This window comes from Dromiciops gliroides, chromosome 3 (genome assembly GCF_019393635.1).
Source record: "Dromiciops gliroides isolate mDroGli1 chromosome 3, mDroGli1.pri, whole genome shotgun sequence".
Taxonomy (NCBI): domain Eukaryota; kingdom Metazoa; phylum Chordata; class Mammalia; order Microbiotheria; family Microbiotheriidae; genus Dromiciops; species Dromiciops gliroides.
Genome location: NC_057863.1, coordinates 87,675,652 through 87,701,235, shown reverse-complemented (window position 1 = coordinate 87,701,235; position 25,584 = coordinate 87,675,652). Strand labels below are relative to the sequence as shown.

At 38.6% G+C, this 25,584-nt stretch overlaps 1 protein-coding gene and 1 pseudogene across 3 annotated transcripts in view; one reads left to right on the top strand and one right to left on the bottom strand.

Moving 5' to 3' along the window:
• ICA1L (islet cell autoantigen 1 like) overlaps window positions 1–25,584 on the bottom strand; it is an 81,670-nt gene that overhangs the window by 16,772 nt on the left and 39,314 nt on the right. For all 3 annotated transcript variants that reach the window (XM_043997179.1, XM_043997177.1, XM_043997178.1), the window contains 2 exons: window positions 23,438–23,523; window positions 20,390–20,436 (listed from right to left, as the gene is read on the bottom strand). In XM_043997179.1, the coding sequence (XP_043853114.1) occupies window positions 20,390–20,436; window positions 23,438–23,523 (133 nt within the window). The remainder of the gene's footprint in view (window positions 1–20,389; window positions 20,437–23,437; window positions 23,524–25,584) is intronic.
• LOC122745941 lies at window positions 7,454–8,023 on the top strand (annotated as a pseudogene).

Here is a 25,584-nt window from a genome sequence, read left to right as displayed (position 1 = left end):
ATGTAGGGAAGAATGTGGAAACCTTATCCCTAGAAAAATCTAAATGAGGAAAAAGAATTCGAGAACCTTCATAAAAAGGGCTTTTGAAATTTAAAGAATGAATCGGAAGATTTTTCTGAGTTTCCTCAATCTTTATTATCCTTATGATTCTTTAAATGAACTTAAATTGGCTTGAAGTTTCTTCTTACATATATCAATTATTCAAAAGTCAAAAATTATAGTGGTAAAAGATGCACTGTCCCTTTTAAGGCCTCATGGAGATGGGGCAGTTGAAATATGAAATGGACAGAAAAGGTATCATTATATAAAGGAAAAGATTTATATTAACTGTTAAAGGATTTAATATAGGCTTGCTACATTAATTATTTTGATACCTAAAAGGAGTAAGAAAAGTACTTCATTAAAAAACCCTGTCAATTATTAATATCTATATGAAGAAATAGCTTTCACATGGGATTTGAACATTTTTAGTCAGAAAATGAATTAGTGAATTATGGTATAAACAGTAAGCCTCAAATCATTTTGGGAATGATGTAGAATGCTTTACTTGTGTATAAAGAGTTTGATGTTATAAAGCGGCAGAGAACTCAATTTTTTCAATTAAAAACTTGAGAAATAGGAATGAAAAGAAAAGATTTCCAGGACACCAAAGGAACAAGAGGACCTTGTTGAAGACTTTAGAGCTACCTCAGATCATCTTCACATGAATGTTTTATCATAAAAGAGGATAAAACAACAAAAAAAGAAATCATATTATCATTTGGCAACAAAGATAAGATTTTTTTAAAACATTGATTTGAAAAGGGAAATTTGGGGAATTATGGCTTTTTAAGTAAAAAATAAGTCCTTGGGAGTTAGAGAGCTCTCATCAGTTCCTGAGGGATAATGATGAGAGAGAGAAAAGAACCTGATAGGAACTGAAGGCACAAGATGAAAGCAGTGACAGCTAGAAGCAATCAGCTGACAGAAGCCTCTAGGTAAGTGATCCTGATTGACAGAGAGCTGACTCTACTGGCCCAAGCTCCAGGGACAGCTATTTGCTTATGGCTTAAGGGTGTAACAGGAGCTGTGTTACTTGAGCTCTATTCTTTTTTCACTTAATAGTATTTTTTTTCCAATTATAAGTAGAGATAGTTTTCTTTTCTTTTTTTATATAAATATTTTATTATTTTCTAGTTACATTTAGAGATAATTTTCAACATTTGTTTTTATAAGATTTCTAGTTTCAAATTTTTCTCCATCCTTCCCCCCCTTCCCTGCTAGAGATAGTTTTCAACATTCATTTTTGTAAGATTTTGAGTTCCAAATTTTCTTTCCCCCCCTCCCTTTCTTTACCTCTCCCCAAGGCAGCAAACAATCTGATATAGGTTATATATGTACAATCACATTAAACAATTCACATTAGTCATGTTGTGAAAGAAGAATCAGAACAAAAGGGGAAAACCTCAAGAAAGAAGAAACAGAAAAACACCAACAAAAATGAAAATAGGATGCTTCAATTTGCATTCGGACTCCACAGTTCTTTTTTTGGATGCGGAGAGCATTTTTCCTCACAAGTCTTTTGGAATTTTCTTGGATCATTGTATTGCTGAGAAGAGTTAAGTCTATCCCAGTTAATCATCAAACAATGTTGCTTTTACTGTGTATAATGTTCTCTTGCTTCTGCTCATCTAATTCAGCATCAGTTCATGTAAGTCTCTACAGGTTTTTCTGAAATCTGCCTGCTCATCATTTCTTATAGCACAATAGTATTCCATTACATTCATGTAACACAACTTGTTCAGACATTCTCCAATTGATGGGCATCCCTTCAATTTCAATTCTTTGCCACCACAAAGAGAGCTGCTATAAATATTTTTTTACATGTAGGTTCTTTTCCCTTTTTTATGATCTCTTTGGGATACAGACCTAGTAGTGGTATTGCTGGGTCAAAGGGTATACACAGTTTTATAGCCTTTTAGACATAGTTCCAAATTGTTCTCCAGAACAGTTGGATCAGTTCACAATTCTACCAACAATGCATTAGTGTTCCAATTTTCCCACATCTTGTCCAACATTTATCATTTTCCTTTTTTGTCATATTAGCCAATCTGATAGGTGTGAGGTGGTGCCTCAGGGTTGTTTTAATTTGCATTTCTCTAATCAACAGTGAGTTAGAACATTTTTTCGTATGACTATAGATAGCTTTAATTTCTTCATCTGAAAACTGCCTGTTCATATCCTTTGACCATTTCTGTGAGCTCCATTCTTATTGATCATCCAGTTTCTGAATGAGTGAATAACTGGCTGGGCTGGGCTAGGCCAGATGACCCAGAGATAGCAGCTCGATGAGATTTGCTGCTTTTTTGGTTTCAAGAGAATTGCATTAAGAGGTAACATTTTGGTTAGAACAAAATAAAGGGCTTAACATTTTCTTTAGTCCCCACTAATTCTCAAAATAAAACAAAAAGAAGGCAAAAGAAAAATTTATATGACAGAGTTAGAGCAATCAAAACTGGATTAGCCTATAAGAAAAGGAAAGCAAGCAGCACCATAAGCTTAAGAGCACTGAGAATTAACATGGGAGAATGCTATTTAAACAGTTTTAATGGCTCTCTCCTTCCACCTGCCTCCGTACCCCAGCAGAACCAACAAAATAACCCATGTACTTGTGGTTTGGGACTACTCAGAGATTTCCCTCCTACTTCAGAGTCCTCTATCATCCATGTGCAAAAAGCTGAATACACAGATTCTTCCCAGCAATATGATAAGAATGGGAGACAAAAAAGGTATAAGACTGGGTTTTTGGAAGCTTGGAGGATCTCCTGGATTAAGGAAGCCAGAAGCTTCTACATTTCTGCCTGAAACACCCACTCAACCCTCCCCCAAGGCAGAAAAAAGCATCTGATTTAGCCAACCAGAAAAATAAAGAACTCAGGGAACTGGGGAAAATGGCCTGTCTTCGTGGCTTCAAAGGACCTGAGGGAAAGGTACAGGAATCCAGCTGGGTCTAGGCATGACTCAACCAAAAGTTACTTGGGGCAGGGCCGAAGGTAAATGAAAAGTAAACTTTGCAGTGCTGAAGAAGGCTAAGAAAGCTTTATGTTCTAGTTATAGGGATAAGCCTTTCATTAATAGGGAAGGAGTCAAAAAGTGAGCAATAAGGGAATAAAAGATTCATGAAGAAAATTCGATTAGAAACCTATAACACAAGAAGATAAATCAAAAGACATGAAAATTAGAAGGTAAGATAAAGACTAAATTATACAAAAGATTAGAAATATTTCTAAATAAATATTGAAAGATAAAGGAAATTGAACCAACACCTAATGAAACAGCATTTAATGGACTCCCAAGAGAGCATGAAACCACAAAGAATATTCTGGAATCATTAAAGAGATCAATCAGAATATTAAAAGTAACTAGAGGGGCAGCTGGGTAGCGCAGCAGATAAAGCACTGGCCCTGGATTCAGGAGGACCTGAGTTCAAATCCAGCCTCAGACACATGACACTTACTAGCTCTGTGCTCCTGGGCAAGTCACTTAGCCTTCATTGCTCCACAAACACACACACACACACACACACAAGTAGTTAGAAGGGGAGGCAGAATTTGTGGTCTGCACAGCAGAAATAATTAGCAGAATAGAAAACTTGAATCCATGGTAGCAAGTCTTACAAAAGAAATAAAAAACAAAGAAATTATAAATATAAATATACTGAAATGAAGAACAATTTGGGTTTTGTTTTGGTTTTTTTGGTGAGGCAATTGGGGTTAAGTGACTTGCCCAGAGTCACACAGCTATTAAGTGTCGAGTGTCTGAGGTCAAATTTGAACTCAGGTCCTCCTGAATCCAGGGCCAGACCTTTATCCACTGTATTACCTAGCTGCCCCATGAAGGACAACTTGAAAGAAAGATGCAACGATAACAGTAAAAAAGAGAATGTATAGGGACAACGTAAGGATTGTAGGCCTCCTTGAAGAATATGACAATATGAAGAACCTGAAGACTTTCATGCAAGAAATAACATAAGAAAACTGTCCAGAACATCTGTATATGGAAAACAAAGCACCAATCAAAAGAATTCACAGATCAAAAAAAAAAAAAAAAAAAAAGAACTGCGGAGTATAGATGCTAAATGAACCATATTATTTCTTCTGTTTTAGATGCTGTTGTTTTTTTTCTATTTTGAGGTTTTCCATCATTACTCTGATTTTTTTTCTCTTATAACATGACTAATGCAGAAATAGGATTAATGTTATTATGTGTGTATATATATATATATAATCTATATCAGATTACTTGCTGTCTAGGGGAGGGGGGAGGGAGGGAGAAAAATCTGAAATTGTAAAGCTTGTATAAACAAAGGTTGAGAACTATCTTTACATGTAACGGAAAAAAAATACTTTATTAATTTAAAAAAAAATCCACAGATCACCTCCAGGAAAAAAACAATACCCTATACTTCAAATTCTATTTGTTAAAATAAGCATTTATTAAGTGTCTACTTATGTGTCAGGCATTGTGCTTAGCACTTTACAAATATCTCATTTCATCCTAAGATCAAACAACCCTACAGATAGGTGCTATTATCATCCCAATTTTGTAGTTGAGGAAACTGAAGCAGACAGAGGTTAAAGCAACTTGCCCAGAGTCACACAGCTAGTAAGTATCTAAGGCTGGATTTGATCTCAGGTTTTCCTGAATCCAGGCCCAGTACTCTATCCACTGTGACAGGTAGCTGCACAGTGGTCAAATTTCACAATTCCAGTGAAAAACAACAAATTCTGCAAGCAAGTCAGGTAAAATATCTTCAAATATAAAAGAAAGTAAATTTGAATAACACAAGACTATGCTGCACAAACCTGAATTCATAGAAAGGATGGGATAATATATTCCAAAAAGCAAAGGTACAAAGGATGAAAGTCAAAATGATGTATTCAGCAAACCTAATAATCAGTGGGAAAAAAAGGACACTTGAAACTTTCCTTTAAAAAAATATGAGTAGATTATTTACTTGCAAAGTCCAAAATCAAGATTAAAAAGTGAATATAACTAAGGAGAAAATAAGTAATTAAATAAATTACCCTCATCTTTCGAAACTATTAAAAGAAAAAAAACAAAAAAATATTTCTAATGGGTTAAAGAATATATGTTTTAAAAAGTACACAAGGGGGCAGAGAGCGCTGGCTTTTTGGCTTCCGGACTTGATGGTGGTGGCGGCAGAGGACTTCACAGGAAATTTGAGGAAAGATAGGAATGCCAGGCTGTTAGAATTCTGTTCTCAATCTTTTTCTTTCTATTTTCCAATAAACCCTTAAAAACCTAAAAAAAAAAAAAAAAAAAAAAAAAGTACACAAGGGGATAAAGATGAAAGTGAAAGTATGGTGAAAGAACCAGACTGAAACAACATATACAATCTCTACAATGCTTACTATGGTGAATTGATGTATATCATGGAACTAAATTGCAGAATGAGAGGCTGAAAAAAAAAAGAAGGAAGGTTGAGGATAGAGGGAATGTGTTATATACCCTAATCAGTCCATGGAAAACAAGAAGAGAAGATAACTCTCATAGTTTGTCAGCACGAAGATACTACAAAAGTCAGGCCAAGCTGGTAGAGTAGCAAGAAAAAATATGGAAGAACTCTATCCTACAAATATTCAACAGAGACCTAGAAAATTAAGTGGGGTTGAAGTCCTGATTAACAAAATTTAGAAAAAAATATAGTGAATCATTTTTTTAGCTCAGGTCAACAGAGAGAGACAAAGAAAGTCTGTGAACAAAGGAGGGCCATGTGGAAACATTGCAGGAATGGGTTGTGTATTTGGTTAGAGGAGGTCCCAAATCTAGCAGAGAGGTGTCTAAACTTGTTCAGGTACAGGAAGAGAAGTGCCAACTGTCAGTTCTGTCATTCAGTACCCAGTTCTGAGTCACAGATATAAGGATGACTGAGGAGAGAATATGCATCTGTGATGGCATTCAGGGTGAGGAGGTAGTCACAGGCCCTATACCATGTGCTAAGCAAGGAGCAAGTTCAGAAGCAAGCAGCAGCTGTGTGGCTCTTGATCCCATGAGTGGAAAAGATGTCTCTGTTCAAGCTTCTAACTTTTTTTTTTTTTAGCTGAGGCAATTGGGGTTAAGTGACTTGCCCAGGGTCACACAGCTAGTAAGTGTGTGTTAAGTGTCTGAGGCCGGATTTGAACTCAGGTACTCCTGACTCAGGGCCAGTGCTCTATCCACTGCACCATCTAGCTGTCCCCAAGCTTCTAACTTAATCTGAGACCTGCAGGAGAATACTGGGGCAGGAATTTTAGACCAAATGGGAACCTGCAGTTATATCACTTTAAATGAGTAAGAGCTTTCAGCTGGCTGATAGTGGCTGAAGTCAGCAATAGTCCACTGGAACTCCACTCAGAGAAAGTGCACAGGTATACTGCTCAGATAGAATCTTACAGAGCTCAGACCAGAAAGGTTTTGATCAGATTTTTCCCTGGATCAGATCACTTTGGGAACACTGAAAGACTTTCAGCTCCTCAGCCTGAGCTGTCTCTGAGATACTGTAATAACTACAATCATTATCTCCAAAAGGCAGCTGGCCCAGAACATCCCACCAGAAGTGCACAGAGCCTGACCTTCATATTTGAAAGTCAGGTAGGCTAGGGGGAAGCTAGTGATACAGTGGATAGAGCACTGGCCCTGGATTCAGGAGGACCTGAGTTTCAAATCTGGCATCAGACACTTGACACTTACTGGCTGTGTGACCCTGGGCAAGTCACTTAACCCTCATTGCCCTGCCAAAAAATAAAAAATAAAATAAATAAAAATAAATGAAGTCAGTAGGCTAGAAGAATAAGTAAATAAAAAGGAGTCCCATCATAAAGCTATTAAGGTGACAGGAAATGCTCAAGAAACAAACCTAGAAAAGGATGATTTCAAAATATTTACAAGTAAAGCTTCAAAGAAATACACAGCTTGAGCAAAAACTTAACTAGAACTCCTGGAAGGGATGAAGCAAGAGTTAGAAGCAAGGGTTTAAAATGTTTTTATGAATTAAATGAGAGGCCTACAGGCTGGAAAAAGAAATGAGAGTTATGGAAGAAAGAATTGGAAAGGGAATGACCAGCTTGACACAAGAGATGCAAAACTTTACCTAAGCAACAAACTCTGTGAAAATGAGAATGAACTAAATAGAATCCAATGACTTTAGGATACAATGAGAAATAGTAAAATAAAATAAAAAGATTGAAAAGAATAGAAGAAAATATAGGGCACCTCAAAGCAAAAAAAATTAACCTGTAAAACAAACTGAAGAGAGATATGTTTTGTTTGTTTGTTTTCTTCTGAGAGACAGTTTAAGAATTATAGGACTAGTGCTTTGCAGACGCTGCCACTGGGAGTCTTCGTCTTGGTTCCACCTGCCGGACACCAATCCCCGCCACCTCTGCCTCCGCTGTCACCCCCAGCCCAGGCATCTGTGGCCATGGCCAATCCCAGCATGTCCTTTGACATTGCTGTTGATAACTAGCCCTTGAGCCGGGTTACTTTTGAGCTCTTTGCAGACAAGGTTCCAAAGACAGCAGAAAACTTCCATGCTCTGAGCACTGGAGAGAAGGGATTTGGTTACAAGGGATCCTGCTTTCATAGAATCATTCCTGGGTTCATGTGCCAGGGTGGTGACTTCACACGCCACAATGGCACTGGCGGCAAGTCCATCTATGGGGAGAAATTTGCTGAAGAGAACTTCACCCTGAAGCACCCTGGTCCTGGCATCTTGTCCATGGCAAATGCTGGACCCAACACAAATGGCTCCGTTTTTCATCTGTACCGCTAAGACTGATTGGTTGGATGGCATGTTGTCTTTGGCCAAGTGAAAGAAGGCGTGAATATTGTGGAAGCCATGGAACATTTTGGTTCCCGGGATGGCAAGACCAGCAAGAAGATCACCACTGCTGATTGTGGACAACTCTCATCAGTTTTTTTTGTTTTGTTTTCTGTCTTAATCATCAAACCATTCCCCCGTAGCTGGAGAGAGCACCCCTGAACCCCATCTACTCTTGTACCTTACAATCCTTGTGCTCTCACTTGCTGCAATTTTATTTGGATTTCATTTCCTTTTTCCTTCCACAAGTTGGCCAAACAGAGTTAAGGGTTGTTGTTTTTTGTTTGTTTCTTTGTTTTTGGTGAGGCAATCGGGGTTAAGTGACTTGTCTAGGGTCACACAGCCAGTAAGTGTTAAGTGTCTGAGGCCAGATTTGAACTCAGATCCTCCTGACTCCAGATCCAGTGCTCTATCCACTGTGCCACCTAGCTGCCCCCCAGAATTAAGTTTATGATTATGAAATAAAAACTCAACTACAAAAAAATTATAGGACTACATGAAAACCATAGCCAAAAATGAAAACAAAACCAACAAACTAACCAACCTAGACATGCTATGTCAGGAAATCATTAAAAAAAATGCCCATGGGGGGCAGCTAGGTGGTGCAATGGATAAAGCAGCAGCCCTGGATTCAGGAGGACCTGAGTTCAAATCCAGTCTCAGACATTTGACACTTACCATCTGTGTGACCCTGGGCAAGTCACTTAACCCCCATTGCCCCACAAAAAAAAAAGAAAGAAAGAAAAAAAATGCCCATGGGGCAGCTAGGTAATGCAGTGGATAGAGTACCAGCCCTGGAGTCAGGAGGATCTGAGTTCAAATCCGGCCTCAGACACTTAACACTTACTGGCTGTGTGACCCTGGGGAAGTCACTTAATCCCAATTGCCTCACCAAAAAAAAAAAAAAAGCCCAGATTTCTTAAGAATTTGCCAATCACCTCCTGAAAGAAAGAAACCTGTAAAACTTCCAAGAACATTGCAATGAAAATCCAAAGCTTTTAGGTCAAAGAAAAAATACTGCAAGCAGTCAGGAATAAAGAATTCAAGTACCAAGGAGCCACAATTAGGACTGTACAAGATTTAAATGGAAAGCTTAGAAGTCCAGATGGCAAAGGATAGAAGCTTAAAACAAAGAATCACTTTACCCAGAAAAACTATGATCCTATACAGGAAAAAAGGACCTTTAATGAAATAGATGACTGTCCAATCATCCCTGAAGAAAAGAAGAGGATTTGCAAAGAAACTTTGAAGTGCAAACCTAAGAGTTAAGAGCAAATACTAAGGGGCAGCTAAGTGGCACAGTGAATAGAGCACCGACCCTGGAGTCAGGAGTACTTGAGTTCAAATCCAGCCTCAGACACTTAACACTTACTAGCTGTGTGTCCCTGGGCAAGTCACTTAACCCCAATTGCCTCACTAAAAAAAAAAAAAGAGCAAATACTAAAGGTAAACACAAATGTACAATCGTAAGGGATTAAACAAGGATAAACTGCTTCCATTTTAATATGGAGAAATAATACACATGTACCCTCAGAACCCTATCATCATCAGGGGTCAAAGAGGAAGTTTAATTAGACAGGACCTAGAAGTGCTTCTGCTTTACAAAGAGAATGGAAAGGAAAAAGAGAAAAATATATTAGGGTACACAAAGGGAGAGGAAGGATAGGGGAAAATTATCTCATATAATCAGGGTGTGACAAGTACACATAAAGGAAGAAAGGATGGGACTAGTGGGAGACACTTGAACCTCACACTCATTTGACCTAATCAAAAGAGAGGAGCATCGACTGATACACATACAAAGGTAGGCACACATTTCACTCAGCAGGGAACTAGGAGGCAGGTCTTCAGTTGTTAGTATTTGTCCTTCATTCTCCAAAAGGACCATGACATGGGCTGCCCCAGGGGAACTAGGAGGGAAAGAGATTAAGGGAATCAGGAGAATAAGAGAGAGGCTAGATTAAAGGAAGGATTAGTTATTTATAACATCTCTTTTTGCAGTGGCACTTTTGCAGTGGAAATTGAGGAGGTGTCCATAAATTTAGGAATGTCTGGACAAGTTATGCTATATGAACGTGAAAGAATATAAAATTGGTTCCGGTGGAAATACACAATTGAAAATAAATAAGTTTTAATCTCCTTACTAATGTAATATAACAGCAAAGAATAAGAAAAATGTGATTGTGTTTTGTTATATAGTAATAGAATATCAATAAAAATAAAAAATTCTTAAATTTAAAAATTACTAAATATCTAAATACCTAATAGTTACCTAGGATACCTAAAGATAAGCCTACACTCACAGTGTAGTCTAAACTGTCTTCTCTTTCTTTAAATCTTCCTTCATATACTAATAGGTGGAGATAGTTTTATCCACATCTTGGCAAATTTGCATGCTCACATTCTCATACAATGAACCAAGTGTAGTTAGATGGCCTGGGACATTCTCCAAAATCAATAATTCTTTAAATTTGATATTGTAAAATGCTCCTTAAAGAAATAAAGAACAACTTAAATAGCTCAAGGAATATTGAGTACTCATGGATTGGTTATGCCAATATAATAAAAATAGATCATTCAAAAAATAATTTGTTTTAATTCAATATTAATCAAAGAATCAAAAAGATACTTTACTGAACTAAAAAAAAATAAAATTCATTTGGAAAAAGAAAAGACCTAGAATATCAAGAGAAAGTCAGGGAAAGACAATAAACATTTATTAATCATTTACTGGGTACCAGGCACTGTGCCAAGTGCTGGGAATATTATATAAGGAGGAAGAAAGATAGTCCCAGCTCTGGTGGAGCTTATATTCTAATGGGAGAAATAACACACAAAAGTGAGCTGAAAAGAAGGGATAGGAATGTAGGCACCCAGCAGAAGCACATGATTTTCAAGTCTACAAGGTCAGAAACAGGACTGAAAGGAGAACAGGCCAGCCTGGACCCCATCACAGAATGAAGGCTCCAGGGCAAACTCACCAATGGGAGAAGGGGGGCAGGACTTGTAGAGGGACAAGCTGCAGTATAGATAGGGTATTCTAGGTCGAGGAGGCCCCAGATTCTTTAGGGAAATTCCAGGATGAAACAGAAGTAGAGGCATGAGTCTGAAGTCCAGAAGATCAGGAACAGGGTCAGGAGAGGAAAGGGGGAAGTGGGAATAAGAGGAAAAGTTGATTAAAGGAGGGATTAGTCCTAAGCAAAAGAAACTTTAAGCGTACAAAAATATTTGTAGCAAATTCTTTGGAGGACAAAGAACTGAAAGGTAAGGGAGTGTCCATCAAATGAGAAATGGCTGAATACTATTGTGTTATGAGAAATGATGAAAGTGATGGTTTCAGAAAAATCTGGAAAGATAGTAAAAACAGATAAAAAGTTTACAAATATATGAAATGCATAAATTAACAAAACAAGAAACATAAAATTTTAATTAGCTCAATCTTAAAAAAAGAAATTAGGCAAGCCATAAGTGAACTCCCAAAGAAATAACCCCAGGACCAGATGGATTTATAAGTGAATTCTGTCAAATATTATAAGAACAATTAATTCCAATATTATATAAACTCTTTGAAAAAATAGGAAAAGGACACTACTAAATTCCTTCTATGATACAAATATGGTCTTAATGACAAAACTAGGGAAAGACAAAACAGAGAAAGAAAACTATAGACTAATATCTATTAATACTGGATGCAAAAACTTTAAATAGAATATCAGCAAGGAGACTACAGTGACAAATCACGAAGATTATACACTTTGAGCAGGCTAGATGTATACCAGGAATTCAGGGCTGGTTCAACATCAGTAAAATTATAAACATAATTGACCAAATTAATGACAAAAACAAGATAAATCATATGATTATATAAATAGATGCAGAAAAAGCCTTTGACAAGATATAACCCTCATTCTGGTTAATGACAACAAAAAACTTGAAAGGAATAAAAAGAGATTTCATTAATATGATAAGTAGGATTTATCCAAGGGGTAACTAAGTAAAATTGCAGATACAATGCCAGTGCTGGAGTCAGGAGGACCCAAGTTCAAATGTGGCCTTAGACACTTAAACACTTACTAGCTGTGTGACTCTGGGCAAGTCACCTAACCCTTTCTGCCTCGATTTCCTTATCTGTAAAATGAGCTGGAGAAGAAAATGGCAAACCACTCTAGTACCTTTGCCAAGAAAACTCCAAAAGGGGTCACAAAGAATCATACATGATTAATCAGCAACAACAAAAAAAGTATTTATCTATACCCAAAAGTCTGTATTATCTGTAACAATCATAAACTAGATTTCCAATTTCCAATAATATGGGGGTAAAACACAGATATCCATGATCATCTTTACTACTGAATATAGTATTGCAGTTGCTAGGTATATCAGAAAGAGAAGAAAAAGAAATTGAAGGACTAAGTAAAGGCAAAGAAGAAACAAAATGATCAGTTTTTTGCAAATAATATCATAAGTTACTTAGAGCATCCTAGAATGTCAACTAAAAACTAATTTAAAAAAATCTAATTGAAACAATTTTAGCAAAGTTGCTGGATATAAAATAAATTCATATAAATTGAATGTTTTTTATATAACCAACAAAATCCTGTAGGAAGATGTGAAGAGAAATTCCAATTAAAATAACTACAGGAAGTATACAATATTTGGGGATCTTCCTAGAAAACATACACAAGAACTATATGGACACAACTATAACGCACTCAATACAAAGCCAGGTCAAAAGAACTGTAGAAATAGTAATTGTTCATAGGTAGGCTAAGACAATATAATAAAAATAACAATACTATCCCTATGGACTGCAAGGTCTGGAGTCATGAAGACCTGAGTTTAAATCCAGCCTCAGATACTAGCTATGTGAGCCTGAAAAAGTAATTAACCATTGTTTACCTCAGTTCAATCATAAAATAGAGATAATAATAGTATTCTACCTCACACTGTTATTATGAAGATCGAATGAAATAGTATTTGTAAATCACTTAGCACAGTACCTGATACAGTAGGTGCTATATAAATACTAGCTATTATTATTACCTAAATTAATTTTATTATACAGTTCTGTACCAACCAAACTGGCAAAAGATTATTTTATAGCTTTAGAAAAGTTAATTTAAAAATTCAACTAGAGGAACTAAAGGTGAAGAATCTCAACAAGGGAGGGAGGGATTAAAGAAAGAAGGAGGGGCAGCTAGATGGCGCAGTGGATAAAGCACCGGCCCTGGATTCAGGAGTACCTGAGTTCAAATCCGGCCTCAGACACTTGACACTGTGTGACCCTGGGCAAGTCACTTAACCCTCATTGCCCCACAAAAAAAACAAAAAAAAAACAAAAAAAAGAAAGAAGGAAGGAAATAAAGAAGGATTTATATAGTGCTAGAAAAATAGAAAATGTACCAGATAGAATCCTGAAGGGGAAATCCAGAAAAAGACACAGTAAGTCATTTGTCTAGCCCACTGTCCAGCTTGGCATAGGGAGGCAGGGAGATCTGCATATACTGGGGATAGGGTCAGACCAGAGGCATGCTACTCACACATGCCAGTGTCCAGGGAGAAGTTGTAAATACCAGGACAAGAGGAAATCCCAGACCAAGAAAAGGGCATGACTGGGCCCATACCAAAGTACTGTGAAGCAAAAAAGCTTTATCACCCACTACTCTGTTCCCAGCAGAGTGAGAAAGAGACCTAGGAAGAGAGATACTGTTCCCGGGTAGGGAGACACTATGGAAAGGAAGAAATTCAGAAGCCAGAAGTGCCATGGCTCTTCTCATGCCTAGGAGCAGAGTGAGATCTCAATTCCAGCATAGCCCAGACTGAAGAGGAATAACCAGGGCTAAAATCCCAGACCAAACGAGAGCCCACAATTCTGTCACTGAACCAAAAGATCTTTCCAGTTGGCTATTAGAGGCCAAATCCAGCAGCAGTCAACTCTTACACACACCCAAACCGAGGTCAGGAAATTAAAAGCTCAGAGCAAGGGAGGAGCAACCAGACTTTTCCATGGATCAGACCACGTGGGGAGCACTGAAAACTTGTAGATCCCCAGCTTGTTCTGGAGATTCTGGAATAACAGTATTCAGTACTCTCAAAAAACCAGTACAGACCTTCCCTGAGAAGTGTGGCACAGCCAAACCCTAACATCAAGTCCAAAGTTGGGAAATAGCCTGGAAAAATGGGCAAACAAAAAATAACCCCATTATAATGAGCTCTTATGGTGGCAGGGACATGCAAGATACAAACACAGAAAATGAGAATGACTTCATAGACAGGATATGCCTCAGAGAAAAACACAGTTTGGGCAGACTTTACCAGTATTTCTGGAAAAGATGAAGCTAGAATTTAAGAGGAAAAAAGAGTTAAAATATTTTTATAAATAGAATGAGAACACTAGAGGGAAAAATTGGCAAAGAAGTGAGAGGTAGAGAAGAAAGAAATGGAAAGGAAATCAATACCTTAGCAATTAATCTTGTCCAAGCAACAAACTCCATGGAAACTAGAATGGACCAAATATAGGCCAAGGACTTTACAAGACAACAAGAAATATCAAAACAATGACAAAAGACTGAAACAATAGAGGAAAGTATAAGATATCACAGAGTAAAAACAACTGGCCTGGAAAACGGATAAAGGAGAAAAAAAATTTTAAATCATTGTACTATCTGAACTCCATGACCAAAAAGTGAGCCTACACATCCTACCTATATCAAGAAATCTTAGAGGAAAGTTGCCCTGGGAAATAGAATCCAACAGTTACCTCCTGAAAGAAAATTCCAAGATGAAAACTCTCAGAACATATCCAAAATCCAGAGTTTTAGGTCAAAGAAAACATACTGCAAGCAGCCAGAAGTGCTTAAAGTACAAGGATCCATAATCAGGATCACAACATGATTGAACAGGGAGAAAGAACTTGGAGTAGGCAAAGGATACTATCTTAGAGCTAAGACTAATTACCTACCACAACCGAGTGCAGACAAAATGGGTCTTTAATGAACTAGAGGATTTTCCAAGCATTCCTGATGAAAAGAAATACTGAACTTGCAACTCTAAAGTTTAAAACACAGTTGTGTAAAAAGACATAAAAATGTAAATGTGAATTAAGATGATAAAGGTTTGAGGGGCAGCTAGGTGGCAAGTGGACAGGAGCACTGGCCCTGGAGTCAGGAGTACCTGAGTTCAAATTTGGCCTCAGACACTAACATTACTAGCTGTGTGACCCTGGCAAGTCACTTAACCCAATTGCCTCACCAAGAAAAAAAAAAAAGAAACAATGATAAAGGTCTAACCAAGGATAAAATGCTAACACTCAACGCTATCACAATCAGGGGTCACAGAGCGAATCCAATAGGACAAGGCCTAGGAGTAGTTCTCTTATGTTTTGATGATCTTTAGAAAAGAATGGAAAGAGAAAGGGAGAGGAATACACTGGGGAAAAGGGAAAGGAAGTTCAGGGAAAATTATCTCACATAATCAGTGTACACAAGTAGACATCTACACAGACAAGAAGGAGGGGATGGAGAGTATGCCCGACTTGAAGCTCACTCTCATCTGAACTGGTCAAAAGAAGAAAAAATGCAAAAACACACAGAGTTGGGTACAGAAATCTACTGCATTCAACAGGCAAATAGGAGAAAAAGGGGAGAAATTGGAGGGGAAATTAAAGGGAGGTATTACTCTTGAGCAAAACAAACTTTTGTACAAAAATATTTATAAGTTCTTCCTGAGGTGACAAAAAACGGAAATCTGAGGGGGTGCCCCTAAATAGGAGAATGGATAAATACATTATAGTGTATAAATGGACGGAATACTATTGTGCCTGAACTCATCAGTATTGTGACTGACCAGGATCTCAAAGGAGTAATGATGAAACATACTACACACTTCCTCATAGGGAGGAGAAAGATTCATAATGAAGGATGAGACAAATTTCTTTTGGACACGGCCAATGTTGAACTTTGTTTTGGTGGACTATACATGTTGGTAATAGGTTTGTTTTTCTTGTGTTCTCAATTGGGGGTGGAGGGTTGGGTTAAGAAGGTGAGGTGATTCTTGGTTGGTTAAAACAAATAGAATATATATATTTTTTTTTTAAATTAAGTACTGGGGGGCAGCTAGGTGGCACAGTGGATAAAGCACTGGCCCTGGATTCAGGAGGACCTGAGTTCAAATCCAGAATCAGACACTTGACACTTACTGTGTGACCCTGGGCAAGTCACATTGCCCTGCCCCCCCCCCAAAAAAAAACCGTAAGTACTGTCTTTGGAATATAAGCTCCTTGAAGTCAGAGACTTTCTTCTACTTGTATTTGTTTTCCCAACAGTAAGCCTAGTGCCTGGCACATGGTAAGTGCTTAATAAATGCTTGTTTATGGACTGTTGCTGAAAGAAATAAAATTAAAGGAAAAAAAAGAGAAGAGTGTTACAGGAAAATAGAAGTAGAAAAGGTGGGGCTGAAACAGAAGTAAAGAAAACAGGAGGGATTAATACAATGGGGTGAATGGGACCTATTGAAGAAAGTGATCATGGGGGAAGAAGCTTATTCTGTAAGGGAAGGGGAGAGGAATAAATAGTTCTATGGCGCCTACTAGGGGCCATGTGCCATGCTAAGCACTTTACATTTGCTCTTTATAATAACCCTGAAAGGTAGAGGCTGCTAGCTTGGGAAACACCCAGAGTTAGAGAATATTGTATGGATGATGAGCCAGAAAAGAAGACTGAGAAGAAATGCCCAGACAGACAAGAGGGAAACCAGATGGGACAGAAGATCCAAGAGGAGAGTCCAAAGCGTCAAGTGCATCAGTGAAATCGAGAAGGGTGAAACCTGAGCTAAGACAGCCAGAACGAGACATTACAACATCACTGGGAACGAATGAGGTTGGAAAGCAGACTGCAAAGAGCTGAGGAAGGAGCTAGAGAGTAAGCAGAGGCAACAAGAACAAACTGCTGCTTCTGGCAAGTTGTTTTTAAAATGGAGAGATACAGAATGAAAACACAAGGGAATGGGAAGAGCTAGTAAAGGATGGTTTTTAAGGATGGGGGAGACTTGGGAACTTTGAAGGCAGTAGAGGAGCCAGCACATAAGGATTAATTGAAAAGTAGAGACAGACAGGTAATGATTGGGGGGGGAGGCACTGACTGTTGGAGATGTGAAGAGAAGGGATAAAGAGCAAGAAGAAAGGCCACCTCAATATCTGACAGCAAAGTAAGGCGAGGCAACAAGTATTTATCAATCACCTACTATGTGCCAGGGACTATGCTTAAAATAAAGATAGCTTCTGCCCTCAATGAGTTTACTTTCTAATGGGAGAAGATACACAACGAGACACCAAAAAGGAAGGGAGGGTGCTGGCTGGAGTAGGTGGGGAGAATGAAAGTATCTACATAGGGGCCAGAAACCCAGGAGGAGAATGAAACTTGGTCACCCTGGGATCCTCTCCAAATTGCAGGCCCTGGGAAGAACTCACCAAGAGGAGAAAGGGGGTAGCATGTTCCAGGGTGAGGAGCCCCCAAGAGTTTGAGGGGGTTTTGGGGGTTGGACTACAACAAGCATAATGTTGAAGTACAGAAAGTCAGAAACACAACCAGGAAGAGAAGAAAGGCTGTATGAGTTCGTGTCCAAAATTGATGGCCCTGAGAGGAACTCACCAACGGAAAAAAGAGACTGGCAAGATGGGTAGACATTAGAGAAAGATGATATCAATAATGAATTTTGAGATGAAGAGGAGAGAAAAGGGGACTCTTAGCTAACACCCACAAATTCTTTTGTTAAATAAGAGACAGGGTCCCCAGATGAGAGGTTGGTATGGGAAGGATAAATGAGAAGGATAAGGGAAGCTTAAGGAGAAGAGAGAGTTTGGAAAAGCTTCTGTGGAGAGTGAGAAAGGAAATCAATTAGGAAAGAATAAAAAGGTTCCCTCACTTCAATGAGAGCCCAAATGGAGTTAAATAACATACATTAGTAGTGTAACTGGTCAGCATGGTTATGTACTTCCTCAAGCTCTGTTTAGTAGCATGTATTTAGCAAGAGAGGAAGTGTATGGTAGGTTTATTGTTTTTTGTTTTTTTGTGGGGGGGGGCAATGAGGGTTAAGTGACTTGCCCAGGGTCACACAGCTAGTAAGTGTCAAGTGTCTGAGGCTGGATTTGAACTCAGGTCCTCCTGAATCCAGGGCCAGTGCTTTAGCCACTGTGCCACATAGCTGCCCTGGAAGTGTATGGTAGGAATTATCTAGGGCTGGGATTTAACAGGGAATGAAAAGTGATGGGACTCAAGAGCAGAGGATAGTGTGGAGTTAAAGGGTTGAGTTTGGGAAGGGAGGTGTGATGAAATAATGAGATTTAGCAGATACTCAAAGACCCACCTGGAGATTAATCTAGACTGATTGAATCAAGTGAGAGTGATTAACTGCTGATTAGCCTACTTCAAGTTAACTGGATTGTAATCACACCTTGAGAACACCTTCAGAACCAATGGATTTGGATGATGCCAACCAATCAGCTTGAAGCAGTGTGTAAGGCCCGCCTCTGTTCCAGACCTATAAAAAGCTTCCACAATCAGTTTGCTGGAGAGAGTTCGTGATTGAAGCAGGCTTGTGGCAGAGGACTTGAGGAAGAACCAGACCAGGCTGGAACTCTAGGCTAAATAGGCTTTTTTCTTAACTTTCTGAACTCCATGGGAATATCTGTATGCTTTAATAAATGTTTAATGCCCAAGGACTGGTGCTAAAGCTTCTAATTTTTTTTTTCTTGGCAGGGCAATGGGGGTTAAGTGACTTGCCCAGGGTCACACAGCTAGTAAGTGTTAAGTGTCTGAGGCCGGATTTGAACTCAGGTACTCCTGAATCCAGGGCCAGCGTTTTAACCACTGTACCATCTAGCTGCCCCTTAAAGCTTCTAATTTAAGGTGACCACAATTTAGATTTTAAACATCACAGAGGCAAGGGAACTCAGAAGAAGGGTAAGGACCTTAGAAAGGGCCAAAGAATAGAATGTTTGCAGATCTTGATGGGAGCAAAGAACTAGTTTAGGAGGGATAAGGCATAAAGGTTAGATAGAGGAATATGAGGGGTTTTTGTTTAATCAAGTGGAACACTTGTGAGTAATGGTGAGATCCAGGGTATGACCATCCCTGTGCATGGCTAAGGTGGACCCACTTTCGTCACTGCTTACTTTTCTGGCTTGGGGGCAGAATGAGTGGTGAGTTGTATACAACTGATAGGGTAAGCAGTAAGTGCTATATGGCTCTAGGGTCTGGTACAGTGCTGGTCTTGGGCATTATCTTTATAATTCTATAGCTTTATAGTAATGTCTTGGTGAATAACAATTTTGGACTTCTTTCTGGTATCTTGTATGTTCTGTCTGTATGATGCTGCTTCATCTCATCCACCTATCTAGATTAGTACGAGCTCTGACTGTCACGGCTGTCAAATGCTTCCCAGGTAGGAACAGTAGTAACTATCTTTCCATGTCTCCAGGTGGATCTTTTGACTTCATTTTTTGCATTTTCTCCCTCCATATTCTTGGTAGGATGAAGATGGATTTGAGTAGCAGTTAAAGAGTGGGGAAGGCATTTGGGAGAAGCTGACCCCCTCCCCCACAGCCTTCTCATTGCTCAGATGTCTTACCCATCCATCTACTTTATTATTGTATTAGAAATTTACTACAGGGTTATTGTTTAAATAATGCTTACTGGGGGCAGCTAGGTGGCACAGTGGATAAAGCACCGGCCCTGGATTCAGGAGGACCTGAGTTCAAATCTGGCCTCAGACACTTGACACTAGCTGTGTGACCCTGGGCAAGTCACTTAACCCCCATTGCCCCGCAAAAAAAAAAATAATAATAATGCTTACTGCTTGAAAATATTGCAGTTATTTATAGCTTTATGTGGTAACCAATTGATTTGCATATACAATAATATAGCAGTAAAACACTGGCTTGAGCCCAGGGTTCAGATCCTGGTTTTGACATTTCCCAGCTATATGACCTTAGACCAAAGCTTCTTAAACTGTGGGTCTTGACCATATATGGAATTGCATAACTGAATGTGAATGTGAGAAAACAGTAAAAGATTATGTAAACCCATTTTATATACCAAAATACACAGGTTGTGTAAAAAATTCTTGGGCAAAAAAGGTTGAGAATGGGAAAAGTTTAAGAAGCACTGCCTTAGACCAATCATTTTTTATGATGGCAATGGTGTCACATTATTATTTCTTTTAAGTTATCGTGGCATTACGATAAAAGTATAAATCATACAAAATATCTAACAAAGCTTAAATCATAATAATATAGCCTGTATTTATCGAGTTCTCTATTCAATAGCATTTAAAGTCCTAAGAGGACAGAATTTCCTAAACAAATATTTCTGTTTGTATGATCAACTGCTTTCAGGAGAACATTGGTCAAAATTCTTCAAAGAGAAGGTAAAATAAGGAGATTATTTAGGAAATCTTCCTTACCACGAAGCTTTAAATATATATCATTTAAATAGGATCATGAAAAAGAGTATATTCGATTTGTCATCTTACCTGTTTCACTTCCCTTTTCACTTGCTTCCTCATCCAACAAAATCAGCCTGAGTGGCCAAAACAAAAACATGAAAAGATTTTGGTTAAAAGATTGTTACCAAAGCATTTGACTAATTCTCTCATGCTATTTGAGTGGAGGAGATGGAAAGATGTGGGCTAGACAATAAAATCAAACAGATTAAGAAATGCTCAAATGGAGAGATATGAAGAATTGTCATTAATGGCGGCAAATCAACGTGGAAGAAGTACCCCAAGGTATGCTTGGTCCTGCGATGTTTAATATTTGAATCAATTATTTGGATAAAAACATAAGGGGCATATTTTTTTAATTCGCAGATGACACACAGCAAGGAGAAATGGTTCACATGCTGGATAACAGGTTCCCCAAAATCTTGATGAATATTGAGTCAAAGCTAGTAAGAAAAAATTGAAGAGAGATAAAGGTGAAGTCTTACACTTTGATTTTTTTTAAAAAATCAACTTCATAAGTACAAGATGGGGGAAGCATGTTTTGACATCAGTTTATCTAAATGAGATCTGGGATTGTTGGGAAATGCAGACTCAATCTGAGTCAACAGTGTCATATGGCAGCTAGAAAAAAGCTGATGTGAGGGCAGCTAGATGACACAGTGGATAAAGCACCAGCTCTGGATTCAGGAGGACCTGAGTTCAAATTCAGCCTAGACACTTAACACTTACTAGCTGTGTGACCCTGGGCAAGTCACTTAACCCTCATTGCCCTGCCAAAAAAAAAGAAGAAAAAAAAAGAGCTGGGCTGCCCTAAAAGAAACATAATGTCCAGAATTAGGAGATGATCATTCCTTTGTATGCTGCCCTGGCCAGACCACACGTGGCATATTTCGTTGAATTGTAGCTTCCACATTTCATGGATGATACTGATAAACATCTAGATTAGAGCAACCTATAGAGTGGATGGTTTAAAGATCACACCATTTGACTATTAATGATATGGATAATTAGCTTCAAGAAGAGAAGACTTGGGGGTAAAAGGACACATAAGAACTCTAAGTATCTGAAAGTCTGACACGTGGAAGAATTCAACCTTCTGGTCTAAGGGTAGAAATAATGGATACAAGTAGCAGAAAGGCAGATATGGCTCAAAGTAAGGACAAATTTCCTGATAATTAGAGCTATTCAAAAGTAGAATGACTTGCTTCATCATGTAGGAGATTTTCCCTAAGTATTTTCAAGAAAGGCTGATCATGGGGGCAGCTAGGTGGCACAGTGGATAAAACATCAGCCCCGGACTCAGGAGGACCTGAGTTCAAATTCAGTCTCACACACTTGACACTAGCTGTGTGACCCTGAGCAAGTCACTTAACCCTCATTGTCCTGCAAAAAGAAAAAAAGAAGGGGGCAGCTAGGTGGTACAGTGGATAAAGCACTGGCCTTGGATTTAGGAGGACCTGAGTTCAAATCCAGCCTCAGACACTTGACACTAGCTGTGTGACCCTGGGCAAGTCACTTAACCTTCATTGCTGATCACTTATATATTTTGTAGAGGTACTGTAAGGATAGAATTTCCTAAATAAATATTTCTGTTTCTATGATCAACTGCTTTCAAGCAATGATTGCTCAAAATTCTTCACACAGTTGGTGAAATAAGGAGATTGTTTAGCCCATCTTTCTTACAATAAAGCTTTAAATATAGATAGTCTTTTGAATATAGATAGTTCTTTTGAAAAGAACTGTTAAAGAAAAAGGTTGGACTAGGCACCCTCTGAGGTTTTTTCCAACTCTTAAAATTCTGTGTTTCTGTTAAAAATGTGTGGATTAGAGAAATGGAAAGATATGGAAAAGTGCTACGAAACTTTTGTCCAATAGATTCCCTTAAAATAATGTCTTTGATTGGGGCAGCTAGATGGCACAGTGGATAGAGCACCAGCCCTGGAGTCAGGAGTACCTGAGTTCAAATCTGGTCTCAGACACTTAACACTTACTAGCTGTGTGACCCTAGGCAAGTCACTTAACCCCAATTGCCTCACTAAAAAAAAAATAAGAAAAAAAAATAAAAGAAAAAAAAATAAAATAATGTCTTTGAATTTCCAAAAAGTGAGATCTTTAATGGTTCTGCATTATATATTTTCTTACATTCTATAAAGAAAGTAATCTTTGTATCAAAAATTCTATTTGACAGACTGAGTCAAAACCATGAAATTAAACCCATACTTTGAAATGTGAAATGTAGTTTTTAATGATTGTGTGTAAGGGTGTTTGTTTTTTCTTAAAAAAGAAAGCACACGGAGCAGCTAGGTGGCACAGTGGATAGAGCACCGGCCCTGGAGTCAGGAGTGCCTGAGTTCAAATCTGGCCTCAGGCACTTAACACTTACTAGCTGTGTGACCCTGGGCAAGTCACTTAACATCAACTGCCTCACTAAAAAAAAATAAAAAAACAACAACAAAAAAACAAAAAAGAAAGCACACACTCAGAATTATGGGGAGAAGACAGGAAAAAAGATTAAGGTGGGGCACATGGATAAAACAGGAAAACCATAGAGAAGATGGTTCAGTTCCTAGTCCTTCAAATAGAACCTACTCAGGGGCTGAATTCTCCCAAACAGAACAATAGAGAGTGGCAATAGGTGGGCATTACAAGGTTGCAGGTATTTAACTAGGTGAAAGCTCATGAAGGGAAGCCTTAAAAGAAAATAAAAAGAACAACATAAAGCCCATTGAAGTAGGAAGAGGTGTTGTTCCAGCCCAGTTAATCTTAGCTTCAACTGTCTTGCCCTTATAATGATACAAAGGGTTGTATCTAAGCTCAGCTATTTATTATCTTTTTTAGCCATTATGAAATTCTAACCATAGTAGTTCTCCCATAGAGAGCCCCCAGTTTGGGTCACAAGGTGATCCTTCCAATTTGTGGTCTCTAGTGATGGGTTTTTTGCCTATTATCTTGAAACTGAAACTTAAGAGGCTATAGAATAAATATTTAATGTTCATCAGAAAAAAAGGCATCAGAAATAGAAGTGACAATGTATCAAAATGGTATTCAATAATACTATATAAAAATATTTCTGCTTACTTGTCAAAATTAGCAGTAAGAAGATTGTTTTCTACTTTGTCATCTTTGTGTTCTTCGGGAAGCTTGCTTGGAGACTCTTTGAGTCGCTAAGATAAGAAATCAAATTTAAAATATATAAAGGAATCATTTCCCCCATACAAATAAAACAATACTTTCTAAACCACGATACTGGAAACAATTGTGGAAAATGTATAGTGATGTATTTCTGGGAGATTTTGCTTGAATTATTTTTCTAATGGTGCTCTCCCCAGCATTACTAATTGATCTCTTAGTTGCCAAGTCCAATGATCTTTCCTCCGTCTTCATTCTCTTTGTTTTTTGTTATTGTTTTTGTTTTGCAGGGCAATGAGGGTTAAGTGATTTGCCCAAGGTCTACTGCGACACCTAGCTGCCCCCCTCAATCCTCATTCTCATGGCCCCCACTGCTCATCCTCCCCCGATACTCTCTTCTTCCTAGGTTTTTGGGACATGGCTCTCTCCTGGTTCTCCTCCTACCTCTCTGACCCAGATTATACCCTCTATATCTCTCCCAGATCTGTCCTGGGCCCTCTTCTCTTCTCCCTCTGTGGTACTTCACTTGGTAATTTCATTAGTTCCTATGGATTTAATTACAGTCTCCATGCTGAGATTCTCCAGTCTCCCTATCCTGCCCCAGACTCTCTGCAGACCTCCAATTTCACACCTCCAACCACCTTTCAGATATCTTGAACCGGATGTCCAGTAGACATCTTAAATTCAATAGATCCAAAACAGAACTCATTATCTTTCCTCCTAAACCCTCCTGTGCTCCTACCTTCCCTATTACTGTAGAGGGCACCACCAACCTTTCAGTCCCTCAGGCTCACAACCCAAGAGTCATCCTGGACTCTTCACTATCTTTCACACCTCATACTCAAACTCTTGCCAATTTCTGTTGATTTTACCTTTGTAACATTTCTCTATCACTGCCCCCTTCTCTCCCCTGACACTGCCACCACTCTAGTGCAGGTCCTCATCACCTCACACCTGGATTACTCATCTGACCTGCCAGCAGGTCTGCCTGCCTCAAGTTTCTCCCCATTCTAATCTAACCTCCATTCAACCACTAATGATTTTTCCTAAAAAGCAGGTGTGACCATGTCACCCCTATTCAATAAACTCCAGTAGCTCCCTATTACCTCTACAACACAACACAAAATGCTGTTTAGCATTCGATGTCCTTCATAACCTATCCCCCTCCTACCCTTCCGGTCTTCTCATACCTTATTCTCCACCATGTATTCTTCACTCCAGTGACAAGGGCCTCCTGGCTGTTCCCTGAACAGGACACTCCATCTCTCCAGCATTCACTCTGGCTGTCCCCCATGCCTAGAACATTCTCCCTCCTCTGCTCTGACTACTGACCTCCCTGGCTTCCTTTAAGTTCCAACTAAAATTCCATTTTTTTACTGGAAGTCATTCCCAACCCCTCTTAATCCTACTGTTTTCCCTCTGTGAATGACTTATTTATCCTATACATACCTTGCTTGGTATATATTTGTTTACGCGTCTCCCCTGTTAGATTGTAAGCTCCCTAAGGGCAAGGAGTATCTTTTGATAATTTTTGTATATTTTAATGAAAAGTAAAGAAAATATGAGATTCTATTGTTGTTTATTAATTACCAAAAAGAAGCATTGTATTTATCAGGGCAAAAAGCCACCTTAAAGGGATGTCACGTAGTAAGAGTAAAGAATAACAGATGCATCCAACAGTACAACCCGAGGAGCATTTAAGTGCCTACTATGTGCAATGCAATGGAGAGCTCAAATGCTGGATCAGGACCCATGGAATGTAAAAAAAAAAGTCTAGAGGAAGGTCTTCAGCACATCAGATAGCTCTTTTCTGGAGGATTCATGTGAGAATGTGCAAAATAAGAAGATATGGAGGGAGAGGTGCTGAATATTGAAAGATGCTTGATCTAACAGTTGGCATTCCTCTTATGTACTGAACATGACAGTTTATATTAATCTATGTATATGCTTTTCTCCCTTCCTTCCCCTGCACATCTGTATAAGATTGCATGCTCTTTGAGGTTAGAGATCAGGTCTTACTTGTATCTCCTCTAGGGACAGTACTGTGCAAATAATAGATGATTCATAAATACTGAATAAAGACACACAAACACACA